Here is a 21,178-nt window from a genome sequence, read left to right on the forward strand (position 1 = left end):
AATGCTTTGGCACTCAAAGTCTGAAAGGTAACAACGTTAATTAATCGTTTGTTTTAAAAGTGTTTTAAAAATGTAACGACGCCATCATTAGAGTTCTTTGGGAAATCGAATCGTTTACAACGATTCGGCAAACGAGGAGAGTCCATTTATATAGCACCGGGAATGAAAAAACAATTATTGATTGTGTAGAAGTCTGCCAGTTTCAAACTTATAGTTGGGATTTGGGATCACATTATATATTACAGCTTCATTAGAAGCGCTAAATCAATCTCAACATCCAAAACACTGATCCATTCGCATTTCACTTCAATCGAATATGGGGATGTACTCTCTGGCTAGCGAATTGTCTACCTTCAAGAACCGAAGTGCAATCAAGGTTAGAGTTATTCGTAGCTACCTGGTTAGGGAAAAGAAACGTTCTTCTGACATAAAGAGTTAAGAACTGGTCTTACACGACTCAGAGGTATGTGTTTTCGCCTCTTAATCTGCATGTCTATTTTTGCCTCTTAATCCGCATAGAATAGAATTAGGCATATTTGTCATACGTATGTACTGCAGAAATAATCTTTGATACATTATCTATTGTAAATGCTAATAACATAACTAATTGATAGGGAACTGTCATTCATGCAACTATACCAGCAAAGATTGTTCCAAAGTTTATCAATAGTTTTGTAGAAGGCAAAGTGTATGGCATCAAGAACTTTTACGTTGTTTCAAACTAGCATACCTACAAGACTAGCATGCACGAATATATGATGCAATTCAATCATGAAACTATTTTCAAAGAATTGAGGTCAGAGAATTTCCCTTGGTACATGTACAGACTAAGGTCTTTCGATAGTTTGAAAGGTAATTCAGAATTAAATGAGAAAGAACTCATTGGTAAGATTTCTAGCCTAACAATATTCTTTTTAATTCATTTGTATTTCTAATGGCAGGCTATTAGGTTTATGTTTTTTTTCCGTTAACTTATTTCAAATTTTCTGAATTATTGAATAGATATCATTGGTCGGGTTGTTGAAGTTTATGGACCTCAAGAAAAAAATATTGGTGGAAATAATGCTAGGCTAATAGACTTTGTGCTGGAGGATGCCTAGTAAGTATAAAACTTATTATGTACAAACAAATAGTTATGTGTTCAAAGTGTGTGTAAACTTATTTGTATGCCTTTGCAATGTGTGTTTAAACAAACAGTGGTAAAAAGTTAACCTGCACATTTTGGGACGACCACGTTTCCAGGATTGAGCATTTATATGAAGCTCCTTCCAAGGATCCTGTGATAGTTTTGATACAATTCTATAGGATAAAAAGAGGGCTCAGAGGTTAGTCAAATCATAATTTACAATTCTGCACATAAGCGTTCTACAGAAATGAAATACTCGATTAATTTTTTTTATGTTTTCTTTCATATGCTGAGGTCAAAATCTGCTCATCTTATGATGTAACTCAAGTCCTATTCAATCTGGACTATCCTGAATTTATCAACTTCAGGGACAGGTATGTGTATGTATTTCAGATAAGACCAATTCTGTTATTTCTTTACACGTACTCAATCATTTCTGTGGAATCATCATTACTACTATATTTTCATTACAGTCTTACAGACATAGGATATCAAACACCGATGAGAAGTATAGCTTCCCTGTCAAGTTTTAGTTTTACAAACACTATGGATGAATCCAGCAGTAAGTCCACCATAAATGAGATCTATGACAATGATAAGGTAATAAATAATTCTAAATTTTTTTTAGTTGTTTTCACATCTATGTATTAACTCTGTTATGTGTCAATGCAGTATGGAGATTTCTGGGTTGCCGCAAGGATACAAGGTATTGTTATTCCGACTAATTGGTTTTATAGCTCTTGTAGGAAGCCTGGATGCAACAAAAAACTGAAAATTTCTGAAGGAGTCAATAAGTGTTTCAAGTGTTTTAAGATTTGGGAAGATGGTATTTTAAGGTATAAGATTACACTACGTGTTGTGGACATGAAGGGTAATGCTTCATTTTTACTATGGGATAGGGAGTGCCAGGAGTTGATAGGAATTCCAGCAGCAGAGCTATATGAAAAGAGTAATAAGGCAAGTTATGTTTTTTTATTTTTTAAATATGTACTATTTATTTGAACTAATTTGAACTAATTCCTATCTGTTTTTACAAACCAATCAGCCATTACAGCAGATCACAGATTTGGTAGGCAAGACTTTGCTGTTTCAGATTACAGCAAAGGCATATCACACATCCCACCGTAACACTCCATTTCCTGTGCTGAGGATAAACAATGACCCACAGGTTCTGAAAGAACATTGCAGTCATCTTCTGAAATTGCAAGATAATGAATGCAACTCTAACATGCCTATAAGTCTGGGTGATGATGATTTTTTGGAGGTATGACGTAATGATTCAGTTCTAAAATTTAATAAATCTAAACACATTACAAATAGATTAGAGATACTTACATTGAATTTGCATTGTAGGGTTTGTTAAGTGATGAAGCGGAAAGTCCCATAGCAAGTTTGCCTCCTGTAGCTGTTGGTGATGCAACTGAGGGACCTGTCAAGAGGTGCTTGCTAGATCAATTTTCATCAACACAGAGTGGCAAGAAGCAGAAAGAGAGCAAAGTCAAGTTAGAGAAAATAGATTGAGTGTAGGCCAAGATATTTTGAGAGACAATTTATGAGAAACTGAGAAAAACTACTGGATTGCAGCATGTTTTGATACTTTGCAGTACTTTTGTCATTGTAATTTTGTACTAAATTTCGTCCTTTTTTTGCTGATGGGTAGTGTATTCAAGGACAATATTGCACTGTACTTTTGGGCACAAGACATGTGTCAACTTGACTTCTTATCTCTTGGGGATACTGGGATTTTCAATTTGAGGGACATAGAGATATTATATGCATAGTATTATGTTGTTTTGTGTGCAGGTATCTAGCAAGCAAGAGGACTGAGCAAAATCACTACGGAGCTGATGGAAGATTGCATACCTAGATCTCAATGAAAGGCCAGAGCCATTGATAGTACGGATAGTCATACTAAATGGCTTTTGATAGTAGGCAAAGTCATACTACGTGTAATTTAATGTGATGTAGCCCTAAATATACATATGAGTATGTTTAGTTAGATTAGTACTTTGTTCACAATCAATACTGTATAAAACTATAACACAATTTAATGATACATATGTTACAGTCAAGTCTAATTTCTATCAGACACAAAATAATTACACAATTCTACCATGGCAGGCTGATTTGCTGAGCAAATGTAGTTTGAGCGAAAAAAGAGTATGTTTAGTTAGTTTATTACTTTGTTCAGAAAGCAAATTTTACTTAACTTAAAACTTTGTACCAAATGTAGTTTGAGATAGTCATTTTACTTAACTTAAGTATTAGCAATTGTAGTTTGAGATACTTATCTTAGGTTAGTAACTATCAGAATATTTAAACATAAAAACTGAAAGGAACATTTTGAAACATTAGTAGTAGCAATTGTAGTTTGAGATACTTATCTTAGGTTAGTAACTATCAGAATATTTAAACATAAAAACTTTAAGGAACATTTTGAAACATTAGTAGTAGCAAATTTAGTTTGAGATACTTATCTTAGGTTAGTAACAACCAGAATATTTAAACATAAAAAATTTTTGGATCATTTTGAAACATTAGTAGTAGCAAATTTAGTTTGAGATACTTATCGTAGGTTAGTAATAACCAGAATATTTAAACATAAAATAAACGACATGGTAATCTTCATATCTAAACAGAAAAAAACGACATAAATATTAATATGAATAGCTCTGTTCACAGACAGGTATGTGTATATATAATTGTAGTTTCACATGATCACACTCTCTTTAAGTGAAATGATTTACTTATCTTTGAAATCATGGAGTGTCTCTTTAAGAACTTACATTACTTTGGTGAGGTGAAATGATATTCATTTGACTAAGTAATGAACTAAAGTAATGTAAGCACAACTCAACTTACTTACGCCCCACTTAGCATCATATGATGACCAGTGGAATATTGGCAGCACTAATACTTCAGGTTGGATTATTACTCAAGCAGCAAACCCAGTATTTCGTACTCTTCAATGGATAAATTACAACTAAAGTACTCCACAAAGTACTTAGATGAGAGTTAGTACTCAAATCAGTGGCAGTAATATCAATCTGAAGTACATTAACCGAAGCCATTAAAACAGACAACATAGCATCCAAAACTGTATCATTAGGCATCAGAATATCATTTCATCATTTGCCAAACCTACATTTATCATATTAGTCAAAACAAGAAAACTGATATAATAATCGTATACCAAAAAAAAAAAACAACTACAACATTTTATTTAACTAAACGTAATACTGACTGAAAAATTGCAGACGATATACAGTGGTGGATTTAGCATATACCAGAAGGTTGAAAAGCATTTTAGTATAATTATAGAAACATTAATTACTTTAAAGACTCTTAGTATTCCAACATACTAATAGATACCAGTGCTTACATAAAGGCTACCAAAACTATCATTATTATTCTGAAATAATTATCAAACAGCAATATAAAAACCTAAACCTTGAAAGCAAATTATACACACACAGCTACAATTGATGAATGCAAACAATGAAGCAACTTACCAAGTCAACTCTCATTGGCAGTAAAAGGAAACACCCTCATCCTATAATAGCATGTACGCACTGAGTACTCTGCAATACTTACATTCTCTGGACAGTGCTTTGCGTTCATACATCGGTTATAACAGAGTACCGTTATAGGAATCTTTTTTGTCTCCAAAAACATAGTAATATAGCAGATTCTATGAAAATATGTATCCAATCTGCTAGGTAAACCTAATGAATTGATAGTTCCTAATTGATAAATAAAGAATGCATACAAAAACTATAAATACACATAAACAAAATCATAGCAGTCGACTCAATTAATCTACAGAACTAACACATGCATCACAGTCTTGAAGCAAAAAACCCTAGATCGAACATTTTGTGAGGTTTTGGAAGAGATCCTAAAATTAATTTAGAACGAGTAGGCTATTGATTTTCAATTTCTATCTAAATTGACGCTCAAATGCTATACATTAATACAGATTAAAGCCACTATAGGATTTAACAAAGACTTACGAAATGATCCAGTTGAACCGAAGTAGATCCAACAACAATGGGTTGTAATTGTCTGAGCATTAGTTGTGTATCTTGGGATGAAGATCGACAGTGAGATAGCGAGAGAGAGATACCGGTTATAGAGATGGCGTTAGATAGAATGAAAAACACAACTGAAATGGAGTACACAACTGAGGTAATCTGGATGAAGGGAACAGTTTGCTTTCCTTTATCTAGCACACTTGCATCTTCTTAGTACACGTATCTCTATTGCAAAGAGAATACGTGTACTTAGCAGGTGAATTCCCTGTTTTTTTTTTCTTATAGTTTTATGCTAAATAATATCTCAACTCAGCTATTACAGATATATATATATATATATATATATTGCTATATTTATTAATATATATTTCATTTTTTAATAGTTGTTCCGGAAAATGATATCTGTAATCAGTTAGATAGCGCTTCTAATGCAATTAGTAATGTCGCTTGCAAATAAGTACTTAATAATTTGTAATCTTAATTTTTTAAGCATTGTATAACTAAAAAGTTTAATTCAGTTAATACATCATTATGATTAAGGCAATAAACTATTACTACTTTCTTTTTAATGGTAATTTTTTTTTGTGCTTTTCAGATAAAGAAAACGCGTCATATCTAGAGCTGAGTAATAATCATGATAAAGAAAACGCGTCATATCTAGAGCTGAGTAATAATCATACTCCCAAACATGGAAATGGGTCGCAATTGAGTGATCCTTACGTTTTTGGTGTTTTTGAAAATACAATCAATTCACCATTGAGCATTATAACTCATAGTAAGTATTCTTAAAAGTATACGCATAAACATAAGGACTCTTATTTATTTGCATAAATAAATCATATTTACAGGTGGTCAACTAATTAAATCGAGCATTAGTTGCAACAAGAAGTCTTCTCAAAGTTTTATATCCAATCAAGGTATAGAACGAATTTAATAATTGCCAATTGCATTAAAATATTTCCTTTACCTAATTTCTATATTAATGAGTATAATATTTATTTTGTATGTCTCATTAATGGAATTGCTTTTCCTCAGCGGCTACAAGTTCAGTACAACGTACAGAAGTTAGAGTAAGATTAAATGATGTGACTAATGGTTAGTCACATAAACCATATTTATTTTCCATTGACATTTGTTGTATTTGATATTAGAAATGTAATGATTTTTCAAATTATCTTAGTTCGGCCCTCTAAAGCACAATGTACAACAAAATTGAACAAGAATCCTATAATGTGCTACAAAGATTTACAAAAGGCAATACCTATTGAATCAACATTTACGACACCTGTTGACGAATCATTAAGTAATTTGAGTACAGGTTAGTGCTTTTAAATTACATCTTATACGATTATGTAATATTAAGTTCAAATGCTTTAGTTTGGTGTTCATATACTTTCAAAATATATAGTTTTTATTTTTTAGTATGTTAATGTTTATTGCGTAATATAAATTTGCCGTATTAACAGTTGTCGAAAATATCTATAGAAATGATGCAATTCTACAATGCAACTCATGTACTTATTCTGATTAACATTACCTTTTTCAATATGTTTAATTAAATAGAATGTTGTATTTTTTAAACAAAAATAGTTATCTAAAGCTAAGTTCTGATTTTGTTGACATTTATTTTATTGTTGTAATAAGTTTTGGGCACAACAAACCTTCGAGGTAGTCAATGCACGAGGTACAATATGGCAGTTGATTTTAGTCGTAATTTGGAAGCAGATTTCGCAAATGTAAAGGGACCAGCGGAGAGAAATACATCGTTATACAATAACGGCATGGAAATGTTTAAATAAACCATGTTGTCTCTTACAAAAGATTCATTTTTGTCCACAGGGAGAACACGCATTAAACACATAGAGTAGGTATGCCAATTTGACAACAAACAATGACAGTTAGTTTTGTAAATTCAACTTTTACGGTGCAGGTATTTCTTTGCCCAATAGGGACTTGGAGACGAATTGCACCATTCAAAGTTATCAAAAGATGACATGTGAAGCTCAGGCAGTTGTTCGCAATTTACAAGAATTGTTTGTTAATGTTGATACGGTCAATGATGATAATGTGCGTCAAGATGCTGGTAAGAAAATTAGTATTAATTTGTAGATTAAAATGGATATTGAGTTCATAAAATTATATGTCTTTTTAAATTTATGTAATTCATAATCATATATGGTTTTCTTCTTATTAGTGATTTACCACGATATTGATGATCCGAGCAACATTTGTCAAAATTGCAATGCAATCTTTTGGTTTGAAGAGAGAATGAATAAAGGTGCACGGTACGGGACACCAAAGTATTCTGGTTGCTGTGGCCATGGGAAAATTGTGCTCCCTAAGATGATGCGACCGCCTAAGAGGCTGTTCGACTTATTTTTTACTCATGGAGAAAAACAAAAAGAATTTTTAAGATACATTAGAAGGTACAATAACATGTTTGCGTTTACCTCATTAGGAGCAAAGGTGGACAAATCCATAAACATTGGTAATGGCCCTCCTAGTTTTAGGATTCATGGTCAGAATTTTCACTTAATTGGAGGCTTAATTCCTCAAGAAGGAAATAGGCCCAAATTTGCTCAATTATACATCCACGACACGGATAATGAGGTATACAATCGGATCAGTTCATTCAGGTAATACTTTGCATTTCTATCAATTTACTTTTTACTTAATCAGTTTATTTAGTTAAACTACATAAAAAAATAAACCTAACACAAACTCATGCTTACTATTTTGTATTAGCATGGGTGAAAATGATGCAGTAGTGCGCCAGTGCATTTGGAAATTGTGAAAGATATTAAGCAGGATCTGGATGAACACAATGTGTTGGTGAAATCATTTCGTTGTGCCAAGGGTCATATTGACTCAAATCCAGTCAACGCATGCGTGATCATCGGTGCTTCCTTCGAGGCACTGGATAGGACATTGCGTGATCTACTTCGGTTCACTGATGAGAATGCTACCAGCCGTACGTTTGGAGGCAAAACTGTAGTACTTGGTGGTGATTTCAGACAAATACTGCAGTCATCCCTAAAGGTTCAAGACAAGACATTGTGTCAGCTTCAATCAACTCTTCGTACCTTTGGGATTCATGTCAAGTGCTAAGGATAACAAAGAATCTAAGACTTTCAAACAAAGAATCAACAGCTGATCTCAGCAAAATTCAACAATTTGCATCGTGGCTAGCTGCTATCGGAGATGGCACAATGGGAGGACCTAATGATGGTTATTCAAACGTACACATCCCTGATGAAATGTTGTTACCATCTAATGGTAATGACATAGCCACAATTGTTGATAGTACATTTCCATTGTTCAAGGAAGGGGGTTGTCAGCAACAATACATATCAAATCGGGCAATTTTGGCTCCCACACTAGACGTTGTCAACGCAATCAATGAATATATGACTGATTTGCATGTGGCGGAAAGCAAGACATATCTCAGCTGCGATACTGTGTGTAAATCTGATTCAAACAATGGTATCCTAGCGGATATGCACACTCCAGAATTCCTAAATGGCTTGAAAGCGTCTGGCATACCTAACCATGCTTTAACTTTAAAGGTGGAATCTCCGGTTATGTTGTTGAGAAACATAGATCACTCGATGGGTCTTTGTAATGGTACAAGACTTATCATCACCAGATTATCTGATCATGTTGTGGAGGCAAAGATTGTTACAGGGAATAATGCAGGCCAAATTGTCTTGATACCAAGGATGTCAATGACCCCAATGGATACAAGATTACCTTTTAAATTCCAAAGAAGACAATTTCCTTTGATGCTATCATACGCAATGACTATCAACAAAAGTCAAGGGCAAACCGTGACACATGTAGGCTTACTATTAAGGAAGCCGGTCTTTGTTCATGGTCAACTCTGCGTTACTGCTTCAAGGATTAGCAACCCTAAAGGTCTACGAGATAGCAAACGAAGGTACTGAGAGTAGTAATTATACTACAAATGTTGTGTACCATGAAGTTTTTAATAATTTGTAATCTCAAATATTCTATTGCTTTAAATAAAGTAGTTACCTTTTCTTAAATATTCACTTTAATCTCATCCGTGCAGCGCACGGGTATAATACTAGTTGGCATTAAAACTTGAATGGGATATAAATATCACTGCTATTGAAATTAATATATTTTTGGGAATATAAGTGTTGTTGTTTGTTGTTGTTGTTGTTAAGCAAAACACACGGCCTGCATTTACTAAAAAAATATATTATCTTGGAAACCTAAAATAATACGCATAGTCTGCACTTACTAATATTACATTTAGTGTAATAGTTTAGTAGATGTAAATTATAATCCTTTTGGGCAGTCAAATACATTATTTGTTGTGCTGACTAAATTTATTAAAATTTTCAAATTCAAAATTTGTGTCTACTAAAGTCACTTTGCACTAGTTTTTTTTAGTAAATACACCGGGTCTTTCTCCGTCCATTTAACGGTCTGGGTCCACCCGCGTTCGCTCCGGGAGGCACGGGAGCTAGCCTAGAACCTAGGTTCTCCGGAAATTTTTTTCCCACAAAGAGAGCTCACTTGCCACTTGAGCTACCCCACTGGGTTACACTCTAGCTTTTAGATGTTCCTTAGCTTGCTTATAAATACCCACAAATTGTGTTCATTGTTTGTGATTTTTTTGGTATAACTTTCTTTGTATGGCTATGGTATTTTTGTAGTTTAACATGCGATGGTTTTGTGTTTTTTTTTTTAATTTAATCCCAACACAAGTCATTATAAAGCAAAATTTGATATTAGGTATTATACATACCTTATCATAATAAGATATTTTTAGAATATTATATAATATCTTGAGTATTTATTTATTTATTTGCACTATTTAAATTTTATAAATAATATCATTATTGAATATATATGTTACTATATGTACATCTCACATGTGTCATACTAGTATTATATTATAGTGTAAGTATATTAATTCTTTTAGTTGTATTGGAATTTGGAAATATATGTTTTTTTTTTTTGAAAACCAAACAAACAATTTCATTAATGTAGAAGAGCAGAAATAGAGTTTGGTGGGACAGAGTCCGAATACACAGTACTAGTCTGCGAGAAAGCCGATGTGGCAAGAGTATGTGCTAAAGCATTATCTGATCTAGGAATGAAAGTAACCACACAGCTATGAAAAGTTGCTCTTAACGCTTTGCATGCATGTATGGCAAAGCCTGCATGCGAACGAATAGAGCACTCCTGTGAGAGATATGAGCATAACTGTGAGCAATCAGAAAATAGCGCCACCGAATCCAGACCCTTACCACGTAGCCACGTAAGAGTTATTCTGCAAGCTTCTGCTTCAGCCATTAATGGAGAGAAGCAGTCCGATAGAGTTCCTCCGCAAGCCGCCATGAAAGCCCCGTCTGGTGAGAGTAGGACCGCTCCAAACGACGACTTCAACGTATTCGGCATGAATCCTGCATCGAAATAGCATTTTGGTGACATGTTTTGGTGCTGTTCCGAATCTGCCTGTGCGCCCGTGTGATCGGCAACAGCAGCTTGGGTGTGATGAACCGCCGTCCAAGCCTGAAGTGCAGCCTTTGCTGATTGTTTGATTCTTCTTGGCAGTGGGAGAAAGCCATCCCATACGGCTGAGTTTCGAGCACGCCAAGAGTAGTAGAGTGCTGCAACCGCCAGCCGGATATCTCCTTCAGAAAAATTCATAAAAATAAATGTGAGCCACACACTAAATGAACCTCCACCAGCTGGTACAGTAGGTAAGTTGAGTTCATGCCATACTAGTTGGGAGTAGGTACATAAAACTAATGCGTGAAACACATTCTCATGACAATCAGCACACTTTGGACATGTTGGGTCTACATCTACCCTCCTTATAAGTAAATTAGTAGTGATAGGGAGAGTATCACTAAGGGCTCTCCACAGGGGAAGCCCAGGAGAGTCCGAACATCCATGTCGTTCCGAGAAGCTATTGGGTTCGAAAAAGAAAAACACGATTTCCTCTTTCTGTGTTTCGATTCGCGAGTTGAGACCAGGAAACAAGAAATACCGCCACAAAAACATCATGTCGCAAGTTTTCCAAAAGTGAAGCTCAAGAAGGCGGAGAAAACTCTTGTCAAGAAGAAGAAGTCAACTGAGAGGTTAACGGAGCCGCCGCCGAAGAGGAGTCTTGAAGTCAGCGTTCTAGCTAGGGTTGAAGACACGAAATGACTAAAATACCCCAGCTTAATCGAAGTTCTCACCGGAATATGGCCGAAGGGAGTTGTGTGACTAAAAACAATTATTTTCAGGGACTAAATTGATGAAAAAAGAATTAAAGGGCAACATTGACAGTTTGACAACAATTGAGGGACCAAATCGGTGATTTCCCCGAAATAAAATTAAGTAAGTTTGAAAGTTGAGTACCAAAGTGGTAAAATCTTAATAGTTGAGTGATCAAATTAGGTATTAATTGTAGGATATTCCAAACAAAATTACAAAATAAGCCAAATTATCCCTGAAATCTTCCAAATGTCACCGTCAAGAGGTGATAAGAACTAAGAAGGATGCAGTTGACATCTCATCTTTGGAAGTGTACTCCAAGGCAGCCTAACGACGAATATATATTTTTTTGTTGTCCAAAGGTATCCCTCCAGCTGATAATCGGAAGACTAATCCAATCGTCTGTCCCAACCTCATGCTTAAGGGACGAGATGCTGAATCACCAAGCCAACAATGTTGGTTAACGATGACTATATATGCTTAAGCTTTAATTGCAACTTGCCATAGCTGTTGTGATCAAATTGAGCTGGTAGCAATCTTTTTTCAGCGTGTGATGTTATGTTTGAACCGGGAAAGGAATTGAGTCGTCATCAAAATTTCAGACCAATCCTGCTAGGCTGAAGCCTGAAGGCGGCCATTGACGTGCTTGGTCAATAATGGCAAATTATTATGTGGACCATGAATGCAATATACATCTTTAATATATTAAAAATACATTATTTGTGTACTGAATGTACATTATTTGATAATATATAAAAAAAATTATGTATTTTATATATTCAAATAAATGAATAATGCACTTTTAGTATATTAAAAATGTATTTTTTATTTATGGTTCACACAACACAGATGTGTGGACCATGGTCCATGGAATAATGATTGGTCAATCATTATTCCATGAATCATGGTCCAAACATATGTGTGAACCATAAATAAAATTACATTTTTAATATATGTAAAATAATTATTTAAAAATACATTATTTTTTTTATATATTATCAAAAATAATATACATTCAATACACAAATAATATTTTTTTTATATATATTGCATTCACGGTACATACACACAATAATTTGTTGCGCTTAGTTCAGTGTCATTTCATATTTCTGATTTTTTAGTAAATTGTAGGAAAGACAGTGAAAAAAAAGTGATTTAATTGTATTGAAAATTACACTTACAATCTAAAGACATTTATTTAAATATATTTCATGTCCCTCAATGCACTATAATTACTATGAATATCCAGACTTATTTAGGTCACATGTAATTGAATTATTCACAGATGCATTTTATATTTACTATGAATCAATAGGTTCGCATAATAGAAAGGGTAAAATAGTAAAAGACAATGTAAGTTTAATAATATTTCCTTAGTGATGCAAGGATATTACAAAAGATGTTGTGTAAATAATTTAGGACATGATTTGTAATGCTAAGGCAATGCAATATTTATACAAGTTAGGGTCCCAACAAAATTCTTAAAAATAAAGTGGACCACGAGACTAAGTCAAGATTCACGTGTTTGACCACGAAATTAAGTCAAGGTCCAACATTCTGAACCTGGAGATGTGCTCGAGGCGAGAAGGCTGTTGGCTCGAGGCTGGCCTCGAGGACCCTCACTCTCTATCCGGGTCATGGACTCTTGGATTGTGGGTCATGGACTCTTGGATTGTGGGTCATGGATTCTTCTTGGGCCGCCCAAGTCATCTTATTGGGCCCGAGCTATGGGCTCCTGAACCCCAAGTCCCTATTCTTGGGTGTTTACAATATATCCATCACCATCCCCCACTCTCCGAGTTGCGAGGAGTCGACAACGAGATAGAGTAAGTGTGTCTTGACCAATTGAGAATCTGATATGATAGGAACCAGCACTCATGGGATCCAATAAGAGTCCATAGTGGGCTCATCACTACATTCTTAAAGCATCATTAGTGGAATGAACAAGAAGTCCATTTGATAGAGTAAAGAATTAGAGAGGCTCAAATCTAATCCCAATCAAGGAAGATGGACACTTGTAGTATTTTACTTGCATTTTTCAAACTGATTTTTAAGAGCGCTAATCATGCCACTTTCTTACTTAAATTAGGAATGTTTTTTCCTATTTTAAGTTTGTTATTGATAGGATATGGGCCCTAAGGATCGAAAGAGTAGCGGTGGCAGGTAAAAAGAGGGGAAGGACGGGAAGGTGCAAGATTGAGAAGAGGTGACAGTAAGCGAGTCGACCAGGGAAAGCTGGGAGCGACGGAAGTCGACTCAAGGTAGTGAATGTGATTAGGCCAATTAAGAAAGAGTGAAACCAATCAAGAAGTCGGTCGGATTAGCAAAGAGTTGGTCGAATCCCATTACATACCCGGGGCGTGTGAAAAAGGTAGCCAAATGAGTATGCAGGACTAATGGATGGAGGAGTCAGGTTGGCAAGGAGGAATAGATGAGGGGAACCAGGCAAGTAGGAATGAATGGATGGATGAACCAAGCTAGCGGGTCGAATGGATGGAGGAACCAGACTGGCGAACGGATGGACAAAGAAACCAGGACGGCAAATGGATAGATTGAGGAACCAAGTTTACAAGGCGAACAGATGGAGGAATCAGGTTGATAAGGATGGGTAGAAGACAGAATCAAGCAGATAAGGTCAAATGGGGGGTGAAGCCAGACATGGGGTGGAGAGGATCGAAAGAGCCGATTGAGCGAAGGTGAGTAGCCGGGAGGTCAGTCAAGTGCGACTAAGAGTAGAATATCTCGGGTGAACTAAGGCGTCAGGTCATTAATGAGTCATTACAGAAGAGTTAATAGTAATGAATTAATGTTAGAAGTGTCGTTGCAGGTAGCGTATCAACGCAGGAGAAATAGAGTCGGTAACGATAATTAACTCTTATGGGATTTATTATATTAATTATTGTAGCAGTAGCATTTATGGTAGACCTATCATTGAACTCGGTAGTGCATGTATAAAAGCCTGGGAAAGGCGTTGTAAAAAGGGTTCACTATTTTGGAATACACAAGAGAATTTGTGAGAAGGCTTCAACTGTACTTTTCTAGTGACCTTGAGCCATTTTCCGGTAGTGTTGGCCTGCAAGTTGGCTGCTGCTTTGGTCAGAAAACCAACACTAGCGCCGTCTATGGAGAACGTGACAAAAGGTTGCGTGCTCACTTGAAAATTGAACGCACTCACCTGAAAATTGAGCTTGTTCTTCTACTACCGTTGCTCCAATTAATTTCCAATTATACGTCATTTTCTCCTATCTTCAAATAAATCTAATTTGAGCTCCAATATTTTCTCCAAAATTAATTTACTCTTTAAATTTTCTCCTTAAATTACAATTTTGCATTTTTTTCCTTATTTTGCTCAAACTCCAATTTCTACTCCTTTTTATGCTCAATTAAATAATCCTGCTTCTTTCTTTACTTCATTTACAACTCTTCCCCTTTCTTTACTTCATTTACAACTCTTCCCCATCTTCTTCTCTTTAAATTAGGTGTTGCTTCCCAAATCAAATTTAGAAACAAATTTCTCCTACACTAGTACATTTATAAAATGAAATTTTGAAATTTCTAAATTTTCAACAAAAGTACATTTTTGCTCATCAAAATCTTATTACAAATATTCATAACAGATACATATATGTACATATACATATATGTGTATATACATTAAAATTCAGTATTTAATGCAAGGACAATGATCTTTTTATTTTTTTCTTCTTTATTATTAAAAAATAGATCGATAAGTAGATGGGTAATGAATTTTAAAATTACTAAAGTATTTAAATCCAATAGTAGGATAATAAAAGTAAGCAAATAACAACCATAATGGATATCAAATGCTATAGTAGGGTACAAAAGTTCCCACAAAAAATTATATCATGAATCATGGTCTACCTTGCATTGTGAACGCTAATCCAAAATAATCTTCAGATTATGTGCCTGTAGTTGACATATTATATACTTACAGTTAACCATTTATGTACCTATAAATAAATTCATGGCACATAACATGTTAATTAGAGACACATAAAATTATAAATATAGACACAAACTATTAACTACATGTACAGAATATGTTAACTTGCATACACATAATATCTTAATTACAAGCACATAATTTTTGGATCAGAATCCAAAATGCAAGATGTACCATGTTTCATGGTATAACAATTGAGTACCCACCAAACGTCACCTATATATCTTTACAATGTAGGAGCATGTAAAGACTAATTATTTTCAATAATTCTTTTCTCATAAATCAAACAATAGAGTCAATCTGGCCAACACTTTGTCTTTTAATTGGACTGACCTAGTGCGAATTAAAATTAGTTTGAGTATAGTACAGACTTAAAGGTACTTCAATTAGAGTCTATTTAGAAGACCTCATTGTCTAAAAGAAAAAAAAACAATGGAGTCAATATTTTAAATAATTTATTTTCCATATAATTTAAATTCAATTGATTTCACAAATCACATGGGCCGTTAGAATTTGTTTTCTGAAGGGTGAAAAACCCCAAAAATAGTATTCCGGGGCCCCAATAAACACGGCCCATGACCACACAATACAATGAACTCTGTCACATAGAATTCTCCCTCCGCTAGGGTTTTTAAGATTAGGTTCCACTTCACTCGTCACTGCCGCCTTTGTTAAGGTTTCAGAATCCCCGTTTTCTGTCTCTCCGGCTCTCTAATCTTGTTCCGTGTTTTATCTTTTGATCCATTTCCATGGAGTCCAATCAGTAGACTTTCTTTACTGTTGAGTAATCTGTGTTGAAGATTCGGGCATTAGATACATCTCTGTGTACCCAAGTGAAAGTCCGAGGAATGGCGACCATGAACCCGTTTGACCTTCTGGGTGACGATGACAACGACGACCCATCTCAGCTCCTCGCTGCTCAGCAGCAAAAGCTTCCACCTTCAGCCCCGGCTGCCAAGAAGGGTCCTGCTCAGGCTCAGCCAGCCAAGCCCGCCTCCGCCGCCGCCGCCAAGATGCCCTCCAAGCCTTTGCCCCCGGCTGACGCTGGTAATCAGCATCACCTCCTTTAATATAATATGTTTAAGTGTGATTGTATTTGTTTCTATATCCCTTTATATACATTCTACATGCGCCTTCTTTTTCTCCAAATGATTTGGTCATTGATTAAATGAGTCGAACAAAGAGAACAATGTGGTTTTTGTGCCAATATTTTGGTTTGAGCTTAAGGTTGCTTAGCGGATGGATTGAAGTTTGTCTTTGATATGAGCTTCTGATTCTTTTCAAAGCACCTATATGTTGGTTTTCACTTCTCTTCCTGCTTAAACAAGTCCTGTGTGTACGTATTTATGGGGGTCTATTTGTATGTGTAGAATCATGGTGAACCTTGTAGTTTGTATTGAGACATTGGACCTTTTAAACATTTTGCTTAACACATGAATAAAAATGAATGTAGTAAATTTATTATAAGTGTTACAACAGTTACTTGTTCAATATTTTGTCTGACCACATAAGTACATGACATTTGTTCTATATTGATCAAGCATGAATCTCCAGTGCATTTTCCATGCATAAGAGCTGATGCTAATTCCATTTTTTCATGTTTAACAATTTTGTTGCAGTAAGGGAGTCCAAAACTGATTTTCAGCGAGGACGTGGTGGCCCACGTGGTGGGCGTGGTCGTGGTGGTGGCCGTGGCCGTGGGTTCAATCAAGATTCTATAGACACTGAGAATACCTTTGGCAGCAACAACGGTTTATCAGGGGGTTATAGACCTTCAGAAGAGGGAGAAGGTGGAAGGCCTTCTGAAAGAAGAGGAGGATATGGTGGACCTCGTGGGGGTTTCCGTGGTGGTCGCCGTGGAGGTTTCAGCAATGGTGAAGCTGCAGATGGGGAGCGCCCTCGGAGGACGTATGAGCGCCGAAGTGGAACAGGGCGTGGGTTAGTACTGCTCAATTTACTACACCTTTGCAGTTTTGCGTAGTGCACTCCAGTTTTTGGAAACATTCTTCTTTGTTGATTACGCGTCTCTTTTTTTTTTTAAATGTGTGATTTGTTGTAGGAATGAATTTAAGCGCGATGGTTCTGGTCGTGGGAATTGGGGAACTCCTACAGATGAGATAGCTCCGTAAGAATTATCTCAAATTACATGAATTTATTGTAGATATTGCCATTTGTTTTGATATTTTTGGTGTGTGTTCTAATGCTTTCTTTATTCTCAATTCAGAGAAACCGAGGAACCTATTAATGAAGTTGAGAAGACTGTTGATACTGAGAAACAAACTAGCCAGGAAGATACTGGAGATGCCAACAAGGATTCTCCGACAAATGAGACAGAAGAAAAGGAGCCCGAGGAGAAGGTAAAATTCTTTTGGAAAATGATAGGCATGCTCCTGGGAGTAAAACGTGTACTCTCGAACTTGGTGAATTGTAATTTTTTGATTGTCACATCTAGTGATCATGTAATTGTATAGTTAGCTAATCATGATCTCCCACACTAGGAAGTACTTTTTACCCCCACAGGACACCTAGTATTATAACTCAATTCTTTTCTGGTAACCACCATCATTGCCCTACGGAAAAAATGCACCAGCCATTGAATGACGTATCCAATGAGATAATTTTTATTATAATTTCTCCTATTAAAACAGATGGAAAAAAGGTGTCTATTTCAATTGGAATTGTAATGTACAAGTTGCTAACATGCTCATGTTTGCTTGCTCACTTCAACTAATATTTCCTCTGACCCATTTTACCTTGTTTACGACGGAGTATTTATTTGTCAAACCAACTCTTTCTTCTTTGCTTATTTTCTTTAGTATTTTTTTACTTATTTTTAAAGTTTATTTTTTTGTGCTTAATAGTACTTTTAATATAGTTCCTAAATATATAAATTTTGTATATTAATACTTAACTTTATATTATGAAAAATTGAATTAAAAATAACTTCAATCAAGGCTCATTAATTGAATTAGACACATAAAATGGTTTATGCTTTGATAGGAGATGACTCTGGAGGAATATGAGAAGGTACTGGAGGAGAAGAGGAAGGCTTTGCTTGCATCAAAGCCTGAGGAGAGAAAAGTGTGCTTGGATAAGGAGTTTGCGTCTATGCAGTTGCTTTCCAACAAGAAGAATGATGAAGAAGTCTTCATTAAACTGGTGAGTTTTGTTTTGTTTTATAATAAATGTGACCGTCCTTGTTGCATTTCTCCCTCGCTCGATGTTTCTGCTTATTGAAGTATTTATTTTGTCAAGTATTGGTGGTTTTTCCTGCTACCCTTCAAGTTTATGAGGTTTAGGAATAGCAGATTGATTCATGTCTATGTAACATGCAGGGGGGATCTGAGAAAGAAAAAAAGAAAGAGGCTGGAGAAAAGGTTAAAAAGGTACTATTTTTCTTTTCATGTTTCTCTATATATTTTCTTTCTGAATTGCTAGCTATAGGCTTTTGGCAAGTAGCAATTTAGCAGTTTTTGAGGTGTGCAAAATACTCTATATATGCAGACTCAATTCGCTGTGGTATAGTGCCCCTACTTTCAAGCAAATTGATTTTGAAACTATTTTAACGGACTGAATTGCTGTAATGTTTGTTATTGTACTAGAGATTCAGACATCTTGAAAATAGGTGTTCATTATACTAAAAATTTTCATGCGACTTGCTTCCCTATGGAGTTACCGTTACGAGTCAACCGGAGAATTAGAGCATACTAGAAACTTTGCAATATGTGCAAATTCTTTGCTTGCATTTTTTGTTTATCATTCATATAACTCTTAAAATGTTATTTTGGATGTCAATACTTATTAGAATAGTAAAATTAAGTCAGAATGCATGTCATGAGAATCAGTTGTGTTTCCCGTTTCCTGGATATCTGGAAGAATCTCAGTTTTAATGTTTCTTCTCAAATTTGTAGTTTTTTCTTTGTTCATTCATCACCTTCTTCATACCCGACAACTCACCTTAACATGTTCTTTTGTTTCCAGACGAAAAACATCAACGAGTTTCTGAAACCTACTGAAGGAGAAAACTACTATCGCTCTGGTGGACGTGGGAGGGGCCGTGGGCGTGGCCGAGGAGGATACGGTGGAAACCTGTCCAGTGTTGACGCTCCATCTATTGAGGATGTAGGGCAGTTCCCTACCTTGGGTTCAAAGTGATGGACGCCCTTTTCCATCAACACCTTATGACTGTGACTTGTGATTGTTTCGACTCAGAAACCCGCTGGACCTGGTTGTTTCTTTACTACAATTATCTTTTTAAACATGTTCTTTTAAATAGTGTACATTTAGTTGTTACCGTCCGAGGGTTATATCTTCAACTTTCTTGGTTACAGTCTCTACTTTTAGAATTTAGGTACTCTTTTTACTACATCTTTGATTTCTTTCTGGGATCTTGACTTGAATTGGTAACAGTTTTGTTTTCTCAATCTGGGTTTTTATTTCACTGCATCTAGTTTCTGTTTTGTCTCTATAGTTCTCTGATGGTAAACATCAATAGAGGAGCATCTAATTCTGGTAAAGTTCTGACATCTCTGACAGTTTGGTTATCCTATGAAGTCGAATTTACTGAATCAAACACGATCCAATAATGAGTTGAAGAGATCCTCAGACTTAACAATGGCAAACTTCAATTTCCCATCAAATACACTCTTCAACTTTATTAAGTTCTTGAAGTTTTGAAAAATGCAATTAAATATTTCAATTTATTAAAATGGATAAAAATGTTTAAATTATTAGTAATCAAGAGGTTATTGGTATATAGGTTGTCGTACTATGGTTGACCATTGTCATTGAATTGGAGACAAAATTCTTAAATGTGGAAAAGGTGACTAATGGTGGTAGGGATGAGCATAGTTATCAAAAAACCGTGGAAACTAATAATAATCGATTGGTTATAAGACTAAAAAATTTTTGGTTATTCGGCATCACCCGTTAAAAAGACGCAGTTATTACTGATAACTGAACTAATTGAAAATTTCAACGCGGTCACCAAATAACGCTTCCACTGAGATTCGAATCCACCCCTCACACGTGGAGGTGCAACCACTTTGGCTAGTATTATGTATTCTTTGTGTTTTGTGATCTGTAAACACTGAAGTATTAGCCTATTAATTACGAATAGTGTGAACTTGTATTATGTGTTCTTTGTGTTTTGTGATCTGTAAACACTGAAGTATTAGCCTATTAATTACGAATAGTGTGAACTTGGATTGTAGTTTATGAACAATTTATTATGGAGTATTAATTATTAAATATGAATTATGGAATTATTAAATATTAATTACGTAGTCCACTGTCGGTTTTTCGACTATCGAAATAACCGACCGAAATCGACACAATCAGTTTCGTTCAGTTACATGTGTATGTTTGATCAGTTTTAGTCGGTTATGTAGTACTAAAAGATCCCATCGATTATTCAATTATCGGACGGTTATTAATCGTAATCGATCGATGCTCACCCCTAACTAGTTGCCCTCTTCAGCAGAGAAGGTCAGAAGGCAACCAAATGTTAGCCTCCTCCTTGGGGAAGGCGAGTGGTTGCCTTTTCCAGGAGATTTATTGTTCGCCTTTCTAGGCAACTCCAATAATTGTCTGGAGAAGGTGACTCATTGGTTGTCTTTTTTGATTTTGCTAGAGTTGGTCAAAATGTTATTGGAATATTGTTGGAATTCTAGTGACATGATATTACATATTACTAATCAATTTTTGGGTTTCACTGCACAAATATATATATATATATATATATATATATATATATATATATATATATATATATATATATATATATATATATATATATATATATATATATATATA

At 35.2% G+C, this 21,178-nt stretch overlaps 3 protein-coding genes across 3 annotated transcripts; 2 read left to right on the top strand and 1 right to left on the bottom strand.

The window, feature by feature from the left end:
• Positions 1 to 316: 316 nt before the first annotated feature.
• Positions 317 to 2,993, top strand: LOC116001250. The gene is made up of 11 exons (XM_031241140.1): positions 317 to 376; positions 615 to 681; positions 790 to 885; positions 1,003 to 1,099; positions 1,198 to 1,325; positions 1,455 to 1,500; positions 1,600 to 1,726; positions 1,799 to 2,083; positions 2,172 to 2,390; positions 2,480 to 2,628; positions 2,930 to 2,993. The coding sequence occupies exons 1-11, from the start codon at positions 317 to 319 to the stop codon at positions 2,991 to 2,993; spliced, it is 1,338 nt and encodes a 445-aa protein (XP_031097000.1).
• A 7,180-nt stretch (positions 2,994 to 10,173) lies between these two features.
• On the bottom strand, positions 10,174 to 11,205 carry LOC116001251. The gene has a single exon (XM_031241141.1). It carries the CDS (start codon positions 11,203 to 11,205, stop codon positions 10,174 to 10,176), a length of 1,032 nt encoding a protein of 343 aa, XP_031097001.1.
• Positions 11,206 to 16,012: 4,807 nt separating this feature from the next.
• Positions 16,013 to 19,810, top strand: LOC116002010 (RGG repeats nuclear RNA binding protein A-like). Its single transcript, XM_031242017.1, has 7 exons — positions 16,013 to 16,411; positions 16,984 to 17,302; positions 17,424 to 17,489; positions 17,589 to 17,721; positions 18,365 to 18,523; positions 18,700 to 18,750; positions 19,346 to 19,810. The coding sequence occupies exons 1-7, from the start codon at positions 16,213 to 16,215 to the stop codon at positions 19,517 to 19,519; spliced, it is 1,101 nt and encodes a 366-aa protein (XP_031097877.1). The 5' UTR covers positions 16,013 to 16,212; the 3' UTR covers positions 19,520 to 19,810.
• The last annotated feature ends 1,368 nt before the right edge of the window (positions 19,811 to 21,178 follow it).

Source organism: Ipomoea triloba, chromosome 13 (genome assembly GCF_003576645.1).
Source record: "Ipomoea triloba cultivar NCNSP0323 chromosome 13, ASM357664v1".
Taxonomy (NCBI): Eukaryota; Viridiplantae; Streptophyta; class Magnoliopsida; order Solanales; family Convolvulaceae; genus Ipomoea; species Ipomoea triloba.

What these genes read in the sequence shown, in the direction of transcription:
- LOC116001250 (XM_031241140.1), top strand. Translation starts at nt 317, where the DNA reads ATGGGGATGTACTCTCTGGCTAGCGAATTGTCTACCTTCAAGAACCGA. An exon ending in GATAAAAAGAGGGCTCAGAG is followed by an intron (nt 1,326 to 1,454) that starts GTTAGTCAAATC and finishes ATGTAACTCAAG; the next exon opens with TCCTATTCAATCTGGACTAT. An exon ending in TTTATCAACTTCAGGGACAG is followed by an intron (nt 1,501 to 1,599) that starts GTATGTGTATGT and finishes TTTTCATTACAG; the next exon opens with TCTTACAGACATAGGATATC.
- LOC116001251 (XM_031241141.1), bottom strand. Translation starts at nt 11,205, where the DNA reads ATGATGTTTTTGTGGCGGTATTTCTTGTTTCCTGGTCTCAACTCGCGA.
- LOC116002010 (XM_031242017.1), top strand. Translation starts at nt 16,213, where the DNA reads ATGGCGACCATGAACCCGTTTGACCTTCTGGGTGACGATGACAACGAC. An exon ending in TTTGCCCCCGGCTGACGCTG is followed by an intron (nt 16,412 to 16,983) that starts GTAATCAGCATC and finishes ATTTTGTTGCAG; the next exon opens with TAAGGGAGTCCAAAACTGAT. An exon ending in CGAAGTGGAACAGGGCGTGG is followed by an intron (nt 17,303 to 17,423) that starts GTTAGTACTGCT and finishes GATTTGTTGTAG; the next exon opens with GAATGAATTTAAGCGCGATG.